The sequence below is a fragment of the Sitodiplosis mosellana genome, unplaced genomic scaffold (genome assembly GCF_009176505.1).
Source record: "Sitodiplosis mosellana isolate CC-2019 unplaced genomic scaffold, AAFC_SMos_1.0 Smas_scaffold_6226, whole genome shotgun sequence".
NCBI classification, from domain to species: domain Eukaryota; kingdom Metazoa; phylum Arthropoda; class Insecta; order Diptera; family Cecidomyiidae; genus Sitodiplosis; species Sitodiplosis mosellana.
Window position 1 is genome coordinate 8,168,711 of NW_022601467.1, and position 12,638 is coordinate 8,181,348.

A 12,638-nucleotide genomic window follows, 5' to 3' on the forward strand; every position below is an offset into this window, starting at 1 on the left:
TTTTCTGTGTGTGCTGTTGTTGTTGTTGTTGCTGCTGCTGCTGCAGTCAAACGATTTTTATCTGCTTGTTAGTCGACATTCATATTGCGAAAGCTTCAGAGACAAAGTGAAGCTTGCAATATAATATTACTAACAATAACAGTAAGATTGTTATGCGCTAAGCAGGAACGGAACAAAAACATTGTCACGGTCATAAAGAATGTTAAAGAAAAATGTATAAACCAACATTGCAATGAATTGAATCTTGTTGTAAGCGAATATTGCAAACAATATTTGGTTAGATACTTGCGATTTTCTCCCTTTAAATTTCTCTTTTGTTGCCTCTTAATAAAATATACCCTATAAAATAATACGAACCATGTGTCAATTGTGACTTGAAGAGGTCCAGTTTTTCGCTTGCAACTCTTTCGCTTGCATCTCGTTTTGTGTGTGAGGGTGTCGCGCATCTTTGTTCGTGGATTTTGGCTTTTGTTGTGCTCTCGTTATAATGCCGGTTGAACGATTTTTTTTTCACTCTATATTTTTTTTCATAAACATTCGTTGTTTGAGATTTTCTTCTTTGTCACACATAAGTTTTTTTTATTCTGTAGCATCTGGAGAATTTATTTCATTAAAAATGGGCGTTCAATTTCGCAAAAAAAATGGTTCCCCACGAAACGCACAAGATAGAGAGAAAGAGAGAGAGAGAGAGAGGAATGGCGGAGGAGAGAGACGGCGAGAGATGCGAATAATATTGGAGCAATGAATGCATCCATTCTCTTTGTTACGAAATCAACAATATTAATGGAATGCAGCGCATGAATTTGGCAATCTTTCATGAAAATGGATGATTTTATTGGTTTTTTTTCTTCTCTCCATGGGAATCAGTGGCAAGAGAGAGAGAGATCGAGAGTTTGTTCAGCTATTTTCAAATGGGATGTTGTTTGTACGGGATGGAAGAAGTGAAACAATTGACATGCAAAGAAAAAGATGGCTATAATTTTGTTCGTATAATTGTGGTTTTATTGCATTATACAAGGTGGTTGTATTCCGACTAGGCCATTTTCAATGTCCAACTGACGTGTTTTCAGGTCGTACAAGACAAGTTTGATTAGCTCTTAGTTTAGCATAGTTAGCAATTGCAATGAATTCCAACGAAATATGAAGACATATTTTGTTGATGTTGTTGTTTTCTTTCTAAACATTTTTTTTTCTTCGAAGTTTTGCGACCGAACTACAACGTAATTTTCATTAAATGGCTTCATTAATTCAGCACACAATATAGATCGTGTTAGATCACCTGTCCCTCACTTAAAACTTACTTAATCTTACATTTACGATCCATTTATATATATATATATATATATATAATTTATAGAGAGAGAGATTTATATATAGTTTCCTCATTATTTTATGTTCACTTGATTAATATTATTTTTTTTTGAATTAATTATTTTCTGTTATATACTTTAGCTAAAACATATAGTAAATACGTCGTATTCCAATCTTTGTTTTATCTCACTTTTAGTCGTATGTATTGTATATCGTCAAATGGCTTTTAAACTATGTGATAATATTTCTCGTTCGATTTTCGGTTGTTGTTCTTTTTATTTTGATAACGACATGTAATAAATGTTTTAAATACACGTAAATAGTTCAGTTTGTTCTGTTTTGTTTATTAAAGCATCTATGATTTTTCAATAAATACTTCTTATGAATATGTAAATGTATCATTTTTTGACATGCTTTCGCGTTCACACATTATATGACATTTGTTTTTGTGTGTGTGTATTTCTTTGTTACTTTTATGATATTGATCACTTAGTTTAGACTTAATGGACAAATACGGTTAAGGAGACTTCATTTTGTTTTTTTACCATCAATTAGGCTAAACTATTACCTAAGCTATCTCAAATTTAATGCGTATTTTCTTTGTTTGTTTATTAAATAACATTAAATTTATCCGGATCAACTTTTTGCATTTTCTTTTGTTCTTTTTATCAATTTTTGTTTCTTCCTTATTTTTCCTCTTTAAATTAGGTATTTAATCAAAATATTATTAAATAATAATAGTAATACATATTTTTGTTCTCTTTTTATTCTCCTTTTTTTTATAAATAAAATGGCTTTCTATGTTGTAGCTAGGTTGATAGGGGGATGTTCAGTTTGGTTTATATACAACTTTCCTGTATTCGATTAGATGTTGTAACTATTTCCGGTCGAAACCGATACTCACTTAATGAAGACGTCACTAACGATTGATTATGATTGGTTGGACTCAATAAACTCACACCCATTGGCAATTGAATTGCGGGCTGGGCAGCGACTGGACTGCATGTAGTCACACTCTTATTCCCTCTACTTAATGTTGCATAACTCTGAAAATGGAGAGATAGAGAAAATGTTCATTGAAATATTTATCACACATTTTGAAATTGATACATTTTCAATTCGTTATAAGGATTTGAATTTTGACTAAAGTTTGAAGAATTTCCTAGACTATATTTGTACGAGATTCAATGTTCCATGGCTATTTTCGAGTATATGTTAAATAAAACAACTAGCATTTGTGGTGCAGCTACAGAATTTGATACCGACAACCATTTTCTTTATGCTGAAAATTTTCAACATTTTTTGCCTATCAAAATTGGATGAAATTCACAACCTCTCTTTGACTATAATCTCCATATTTGTATTTTCTGGATGAAGAATATATGATAACCGCACCGAATACACGGAAATCATCGCAAATATCATTGAAATGAATTTAATGTTATCACAATTAATACAGAGCTTTTCCATCAGATAATGTTCAATTTTCGACGCGATAAATTCTATCTCTGATCTTCATCGGTGCAAATTGGATCAAATATCATCGTTTTCTGGCAGATATTTGATTTCATTGTTAACCGATTATTATAAGCGAATCAAATACAAAATATTTAAAATCATCAATTCGGTATTCCAACACATTTTTTCTGGTTTAATCAAAATGAAGCGAAAAATATTCCACGAAACTATTGATAAAAAAAAAATAGTATGAAAAGCACATCGATCGACCACCATTCATTGCACTGGTGTGGCTGATGCATTGTGAGATTGTTCCGAGGCAAAACAGTGGTCTGCGCCCGCATTTTGCAACTCCGTGCAATAATCTGCAACTACATAGATACACATCATGCTTCAAAACGTCGCTGGTGATTTAATGATATTAATTAATAATCATTTATTAGCAGCTCAAAGCAATGTTAATTGCCAGTATATATTGAATTTTAAATTGGATTAGGATACCGGTGTGTGTGTATGTGTTGTGCGTGTGCAAGAGAGCGGTAGAGTGTGTTTATTTTTGTGTATCCGACACACGACCAACTTTATCGAATTGACTATGTAGTTTTGATGACATCATTCCATCATGGTGATGCATCGACAAATCAGTCAGTTGTCGTCAGTTTTCGACACGAATTGGAATAATGCGAAATGGCCTTTGTTTGCTTTCGAATCTATTAAAATCTTGAAAAATTGTATAGAATTTCAGTGACCGTGGCTATTTTAATATGCGGGCTTCATGGAGATGGTCATTTCAAATCCGTTTGATGGAAGTACATGTATAGCTGCACAGTTAATAATATATTATTAATTATACTATCGGTATTAACATCGTATGCTAATAATATATTAGTATGATAATAACGGTATTAACTGGTATTAACTAGTAAGTAATAGCGATATTAACAGGCGATGTTAATAACGTATCAGTTGTTAATACCGCCCAGTTAATAATATAGTATTGATAATTATTAATAATATATTATTAACTGTGCAGCTATAAGTGTATGTCATTGTGACCGGCACCGCATCGACAACTTTACTGGCGAATACAGTCACGAACACGTTTTTGCAATATTCTATCTCGTTCTTTTTTTCGTTTTCTCCCTCTCTCTCTCTCTCTCTCTCTCTCTCTCTCTCTCTCTCTATCTGCCTCTTTAACATTGCTTTCATTGCAATTAAGCAAATTTTGCAATTTCAACATTTGAATTATTTAAATAGGCTCAAAACAAAATGTTCATTACAACGTCGATCAAAATTATAATGAATGTTGAGGCGGCTAAATGAAATTTACAATACCTAAATATGATATTTGTATAATTCACAATTTACACAAAGAGGCGAACGTCATTTTATACGAATATCTCTAGCGCCCACTCTCTCTCTCTCTCTCTCTCTCTCTCTCTATCCTTCTCTTGCCCCATTCTCCCGCACACACAGACAACAATTGACAAATTATTCTGTTTGCCAGTTCCAGGAAAATTTAGTTCGGGATTGGTTTTTCCAAACGGTTTTTATTTATCGCATGGATAAACTAGTTCACATTTTCATTTTCATTTACAATTAAACATTACACTCATTATTTTCAGGTTTTCATAGCTCCGTCCGCATTATCATTATTATCATTGCTATTGTTTTGGGTGTTCATGTTTTTGTAGTTTTAGCATGACCATACGCACATTCATACACATTTTTTTTGTTCCTCTCTCTCCCACAATACATATATTCACATCGCTTTGCATTTTGTATGTTCAATTTCACTCAAACAAATAAAAGCTGCATCATTCAATTTGAATAACCAATGTGTATTCGAATGCTGTTTGCTAATTTGCCATTACCATTGTTGTTTTTCATGATTTTTTTTTCTGTTTATTTGCAGCATTATGACCGGATTCCGTGTAATTTGTGTGTGTGAGAAAGATAATACGGAGGAAGGGACTACAAGGGCGGCATCAACAACTGATTTTATATTTAACTATCACTTTATGATACAATGGAACGCGCCACAAATTTTCCCCTGCTATGACACAAACGATGGAGTATGGCATTTGATGGATGGTGAACAGTGTGATTAGCTCATTTCAAAAATGTTTTAGCAAAACACAACGATCGGTTTGCCTCTTGATGGTTTTTTCTTTCGAGCATTAAAATTGTGATGCATTTTAAAAAAAATTTCGATGATATGGCAGGTTTTCGAAATTTCATTGGAATTTTTAGCTTTGCCAACTTCATGTGTTACAGACAGTGTCAGTGTGTTAATTGGAACGGTGCTGTTTATACAATTTGCTTTCATCGGCCCGAATAAATTTTTAATTTATTATGTAATCTTGATTTTGATTTGGGCTAAATACGTGCGGTTTTCAAACACACACACATATTCATACCTATCAACTGCGACATTGGAACAAAGCATAGCTATGTATGTCATGCATATTATGCTCTGTACAAGTGTGATGTGGCATAATTAATATAAAACTATTTTCTTGTCAAATATTTGAATTCATAATGTGCTGCCGGTGGGCATATCGTAGCTGCTGCTGTCCCCCATTGTTACCACTGCATCATGTCATGGCTAAGCTGATTTGCATCGCAGAACACCGCAAACGTGGATAGCAATAAACAATGGCCGAACGGTGTTTGGACTAATGGCCAAACGTGGGCCCCGAATGCAATTCAAATAGATTACTTACAATTTGTTTGCTAGGTTGAAATGTGTAATGGTGAACTTCTTTGTTGTTCATTCCTCCTAAAGAGCAAACGATTGATCCATCGCTGCCTCTGTACGCATCATCAACCAGCAATTTGTCGTGTTGCACGAGCCGTGCCGATGGGCTTCGGAACAATGGAATTTGTGTGGATGATTTTAATGGTCGTCTCTCTGTAATAAAACCCATGGAAAAAAAGAAAATTGAAAATGATATAAAATTGATAAGATTTACGCGGAACATTTCCAACTGCCTCAAATAATCTAGAGTCAAAATGCAAGTGTAAAACTACAGAAAGTGTGAAATTTTTTTTAGTATGGCCGCCGGACGATAAATTCAACGTCAATCATCATTGTAAATCGGCAACAATATATTCAATTCACAAATGGCTGCTCAAGTTTGGTAAATAAATTCGCTTCTGCGAATCCATTAACATTATTAGAGTGAGAGTGTGAGAATGAGTATCGATTCGAAATTTAAACGATGAAATGCTTTGAGCCTTCTGACGCAAAAACCACCAAAATGTTCAGATCGGTTTTGTTCCTCGCAAATAAATTAACGTGTATAATACGGTCGGGAAAATACGCAATGAAAAGTAATTCACTCGATGCTATTGCTACTGCTGCTAAATAGAAAATGATTGTTATGGGCTACTTTACAAATGTGTGCGGTCGAAAATGGAGTTAATTTAGATGCATAAACACAAACAACAGCCACCAACTCATTTGCTACTTTCACCTTTAAAATTTTCAGTGCAAATGTTTCAATCGAACGAATGAATGAATTTACGCCAACGCGTATCCTGTCAAATTTTCATGAATACCAATCAAAATTTTTCAAAATAAATTTGGCACGAATACAACCCAACAAACAATTGAATCACACCTTATTGTTTTCACTAATTCAATATTTTCAATTCATTTAAAGCAAAAGAATTTGAAAAGAGTACCTTGAATGCATTTCGGTATTATCATACCATCATCAGCATCACGACTAAACAGAAAAGTCGTCGGTTGTCACGTAAAAACATCGGTCGGTGTAGCATCATAGCAACCGAGACAGCAAATTTGACTCGATGTTCCCGTTATCCAGATGCAATGCGTTGTTGCTCCTCTGAATAAAGTAACTTTCGTATGCGTCTAATTTGCGCGCGTCGCCTATCTCTTTCACCAACCGTAAGTTGCTTATGTCGATGTTCAAATGACCGCTGTTCAATGCATGTAATTCTAAGGCAGAGCGGTAGCTCGAATACAACGTCATTCATATGCCACCCCCATGCATTTTAAATATGACAATCGAGTATGTCTTTTTCGGCTCTCCTTATCATATACAACTGAAATTATTGCCAGTTCAGTTCGACGAAAGGCCAAAAACAATCTATAATTTTGACGTCAACGGTGTGAGCACAGGGCGCACACGTATATACAATTTCGAATCAACCTCAATGGCGTGAAAAAGAACATCATGCATTAAAATCCATGTAAATTTTGGAATGCATTAATGGAGGCGGTGGTGGAGGTGGGATCGGTGGTGGCAGTCACGATAGCGGCTAAGCATCCAATAAATACGCATGATTATCCAGTATCAATGTTTCGAAGTTACGCTTCAAATACGTTATTCAAATCGAAATCAATAATAAATTTCGCCCTGTCCATGGGTTGTCAATTGGTTTCGCAAATATTCGCAGCGAACACTTTGAAGCTTGCTATTTAGTGCGTGCGTGAGTGTGTGTGTGTGTGTTTTTTCGCTGTACAAATTTTGCATTTGCAATGGCCCAAACCCATCACCAATGCAGGTAATTCCCACGAACAAACCAACATCGAGTAGATAAATATTTGGCCGTTGCCGTGTTCGTCACTCACATACACATACACATACACAAAATACCGCACTCTTTTCACACAGTCTACTATTACACAAAGGGCTGACCCCGGCTAACCGGGGAATAAAAACTTATTTTGAATATTTTTTCTAAAAGCCATAATGATTTTCCCACTCACTTTGTGTGTATTTGTGTTTTAGAAACAAAATGAAGCGAACTCATAGAGCGTTGTTGAAATTCTTTTATCGAATTTGCTTCGTTTTTGATTGAAATTTCAATGACTTCTCTTGAAAAAAGAGCCGTTCACTTTGATTCAATAGTAATCACATTCAGTTTAGAACAAACTAACGTTAATATTTTATTTGTTTTTCTTTTCAGGTGTTTATTTTAAGGATATATCTTCTATAAGAGACTCTCTCCATGAATATATTTAAAGAGCCGTTATTTCGTTAGCGTTTAAATGGATTTTGAGGAGAAACGCATGAAGAATCTATACAAGCAAAAAATCGATAGATTCCTTTAAATAATCCGATCGATTTGCATCAAATTTAAATAAACTGAAGATGATAGCACTTATATTGTATGAATGAAGCATAAAAATCATTGTAATTCATGGAACGTCACTTGCCGGACTATCGCGCTCCGTGATTACTGAGTCACTTCCAGATCTAAACGTCAATTGATTTCATTTGTTCAACGCTAGAATATCGCATTTTCAGTTTCAGATTCAATTGAAAATATAGATATGTTAGGTTAAAAAGTTATTCATTATTGATGTAATAGCAATAAGCAGTGTTACTGTTTAGTATGACTGCCGCTCTTCTACCACAGCCCAACATCAAATTCAACACAGGAGAAATGTGGAGAATGGAGGGGAACATGTGACGAAGTAAAAGTGTGCTGACGTAAAAACTTTGTATTGATATTGAGCGTGCGATGAGTGCGGACTACCAAGTATATGTGGGTTCCCCTTTTTTTTCAAAACATAAGATGTGCATGCATTCATACGTACTAAAGAACAACGGCACAAATGCATATCCTGGATAGACAGATAAACAAAATGCAGTCGAAATAATTATTATTTATGGATCTTTTGTTTTACACTAGAAACTAAGATCAACAATGGTAATGCATTCGGGCCATTGGCAAGGAAATTGCCAACACAACTTTTGCGAATGGCAGAAGAAACACAGCGCACATACACACATCGATTCGTATGCGAATGATATATTTGCCATGTAATTCAACAATACGCGAGATACCGCAATAAAATAGACATTATGATTTCTGCTGAATGTCCACCACGTTTTTCTCTCATCGCCTAGCGCTTCGGTCTGAGTGGCTCTGGTTCGTTGGGTTTTGTGTTGTTGCTCATACTTATCAAGCAAATAAATAAAACAAACTTCGCGTTTGAATAATGAGAATGTGGAAAAAGGAACTGAAAGAGAAGACCGAACCGAACCGAACGGAGAATTGAAGAAGAAAAAACATAAACAATATAAGACGAGAGAGTGAGAGAGAGAGAGAAACGAAAGGGATGACGGCCCCTTTAGTATCGGTAATATAGCTGCAATGGCAACATAAAGTTGTTGCATTGCAAAATTAACGAACATTCTTGGCATTTCGCGTAATTTCCACCGCATGTTTCTTGAGCGATATCAGAAAGCGATTGTGAACGATCCGATGAGAGACAGGGAGAGAGAGATGGCGAGAGAGAGAGTATGTGGTACGAAAATAGTGAAGTGAAACATATAAAACAACGCCGCATACAACGATGCAGCCATACAAACAGATAATTTAGCGCCGAAGTCGATTGAAAATGGAGAGTAAACTAGCAGCCGCAAGCAACAAAAAACAATAAGTGAAACTTTTAACTGCCGAAAATCTTCAAACCATCTCACACTGATATACACTAGCAAGAGCAAGATAGAGAGAGAGACACCCATCCGAATTCACATTCTCACGCTCATCACACAATGACCCGATACACACACACACACACACACATGCACATCCACACACTCGTGTTATATTGCAATCCATCTTGCTTTGTTACGTTCCTTTTGCCACACCGATTTTCGTTGCTTATTCTATTTCTGCTTCGGTTTCCTTTTCATCTTTTCGTACGATCGATAGAAATAAATCATGCGGATATAGCGAAAACTTTTAGCGCGCTTTGAAAAACTTACGGCAATGTTACAATGGTTTTTGGGGAGGGTCGAGGTATGATAAAAATGAATGAAAGAAAAAAGGAAGACATGGGAATCGGTTCGACTCGGAGCAAAATATCGGTATACTTGTGCATCTTTCATTTCCATTTCAATTTCAATTGTTCGTATTATACACACAGGCAACGGATGAGCAGCAGAAATAGGAGCCAAAGCAACATCATTTCATTTTTATGGCAAACGCATTTTCCAAAGGCATAAATGGAGTCGAATAAGTTTGTTCGCTTCCTTTAGAAATTGGTTTGTTTTTTTCTTGTTCTTTTCTCCACCAATTTTTAGTTCTGTTGGATAATCTTGCAATGTTCCGTGGCTTTTTCTCAAATCCATAGCAATCGTATTATTAGACTCGCTGTGTTTCGGTTATCTTATTCGAATTTGAAATTTGCTAAAGCTGTTTTGGAATGGCGAATTTTCGTTCAGTGCCCCTCTCTCCATTCGCCGCCTCGCGCATCATTACAAAATCAATGACAATCCAATGCAAATTGGAGGGTGTGTTTGTGTGCGATGCGCGAGCGGCAAAATCAAAGATGCAAGTTCTAACACATGAATCAATTCAATCAATGCTGTAAGGTAATTTTCGTGTGTTTTCTCATTTGCATTATAAATGGGTTGAGAGATACTGGATGCTTCGATCATCGCATTCAAAAAGTTTTTAATGGGGATAATGTTTTCAAATCGACTGTCAGATAATAAGTTGAGGCGTGAGAGAGGCGCGGTCGAGCGTATTTGAAAGCACATCATTTTAATTAATTTTGGATAAGTAGCGGATTTCAGATTGAAGAATACACAATTATCTTTCTTTCTTATAGAGAGAAAAAAAAACAAAAACAACTATAGCTATTTGAATTTCGATGCAATAGATGAAGTATTCCAGCGAATGAACATTAAATGTAGAATGACAAAACAGCGCATTACTTGTTTTGATCAGGGACCTGATTATATCTGGATAAGTAGAGAGTAATCGCAAATTGGCATTTGGACGTAATTTAAATGCAAACAGAAATCGAAACACAAGAGATAAAGTCGATTTCGAGGCAAAGCCAAAAATTAACAACCAACCAAATTATCGATACCGTCGTTTCTTTGTGAATCAAACGGAACACAAGCTATATATATGCACATATAAAATGGTAATTGAATGTAGCAGAAGCATTGAATCACGAAACGAGCGAATGGCAAAACTTGTAAATTGTTACTCGAAATTTTAAATTAGTTCGTTTGATTGCAATCGAAACCAACGACAAAGACGATAATGACAACGGCAACGACGACCACGGCGAATATCAGTCCTTGCAAATTTTTAGGAAAATCAGTTGGAAAAATGTTTGAACGAAGCATTTCTTTTAATCCGTTAAACGTGTATCCTGTTTGAAACTTTCTTTTTCCCGTTCAAATGTTGGATTAAGATTGCTGCTTCATCAGGTACCATATAAGCTGATTCGAGTGGACGCTTTTGCATAATGGACATAAAATGTATGATTTGTCCGTTCACTGCGCAGCACTTGGACATTATTACAGTAATCCTCGACTATTGACGTCTGTCGATGTCTGTATCGATAAGTGTTTGTGCAGACCATTGGCTTCTGTGGGTCGACACCATCCATAGTCATCATCGTAGTTGACGACATAACCGATCCAAGAGTGGCAATCACCATTATCTTCTAAGTCATGCAAATGCAAATGCGAATGGCCGAATATAATAATTTGCCAGCAACCTTCAAACAAGTGAAAGACATAAAAACAGAAATCGCAAAATCGCGAATTCGTGTCTCCTTTGAATAACAATGAAAGTGTTATGTATTTCTATGCAAATCGGATTCGGTACGGTATCCCGCACGCATTTATACGCGTCTTGTGCTGTGCCTGCAATCACAAAGCATGTGTACCACCGAAACAGAGGGAATATTTTAAGCAAATTTCCTAATATGCAAGGAATCTCTTTATTTTCTCTCTCCTTTTTTCTGGCTCTCTGTTTTTTCTTGGCCGATTTTTTTTCTTCTTCATCTTCTTTGCTAAATTAATATCACATTCATGCTGGATATTGGTGTGGTGTGTATCATAAAAGCTGTTGTGCATAATGATTATTATTTCTTCTTCACGCGAGTGCGACTTGTTCCAGGGTGCGTGAGCGAACACACACACACATACACAAAAGAAACTTTTCGAATAAAATGATCAAATGTCATAACACTTTGGAAAGTCTAGCGGACACCAAACTTATTATTATGAGAACAATATTATGTCTATTCCATGTTGTCTTGACTTCACTTCACTTCACATCGATCCCCATGCAAATGCTACACATTTACAAAATGCCTAGGAAATTTTTCGTTGTCGGTGCATGCGTTTTTGCGGCTTAATTCACAACAAAAACGAGCAGATGGAGAAGCGCCCAAAAAAGAAGAATTAGTAGAAGGGGAGAAAAACACATAATCTATTTAGCGGTTAGAGCAACGATTAAATCGGTGAAGTGGCGGCACAGCGTGTGAGTGGTGAGAGACGAAGTCACAATGGCCGAGGGTGCGAAATGGCAAATTCCATATAAAAGGCTGATCTGGAATAGTAAGCTTGCGAAAGTAACGCACTTTTAAGAGTTCTTATTCTTTTAATCGGAATGTTCGGGGAGTTCGATAAGTTTGGTTTAAACGATGCTAATCAATATGCAACAGCAACACTACCACAGATTGTTTCATTGGAAATCGAAAGTCGAATACGGTATTATATGGCGTCACATTTATAACCGAAAATGTACCTTGTGAATAAACAGATATCTGAGTGGAAACAAGTAGAACGGAAAAAAGTCAAGTAGAATGAAACAGGCGGCATTTGGAAAGCAAAATGGCATCCAAATTTAACAACAGGCGGCAACAAAGGAATTGGAATGAAAGAAAAGAAAGAAAGAATGAAACAAGCGGTGAAAAGCAGCCCAAACAAACGCAACTGAACAATGAACAGTGCAAACAGATAAAACAACAACACGAACAAAAACATGACTGAGAATCAATTCAAAGTTTTGCGTGCTATGACTTCTGAAATTGGATTGATGCTGGCGGAAAGAATTTTTCGCGCCCTTTCTTC

At 35.8% G+C, this 12,638-nt stretch overlaps 1 protein-coding gene across 1 annotated transcript in view; it reads right to left on the minus strand.

Annotated features, from left to right (window-relative positions):
* Positions 1-979: 979 nt before the first annotated feature.
* Positions 980-12,638, minus strand: part of LOC129579367 (neural cell adhesion molecule 2) — a 296,337-nt gene continuing 284,678 nt past the window's right edge. Inside the window, exons 18-19 of the mRNA XM_055469409.1 lie at positions 5,496-5,683; positions 980-2,357 (exon numbers count right to left, since the gene is read on the minus strand). Of these exons, the coding sequence (XP_055325384.1) occupies positions 2,151-2,357; positions 5,496-5,683 (395 nt within the window). The 3' untranslated portion in view covers positions 980-2,150. The remainder of the gene's footprint in view (positions 2,358-5,495; positions 5,684-12,638) is intronic.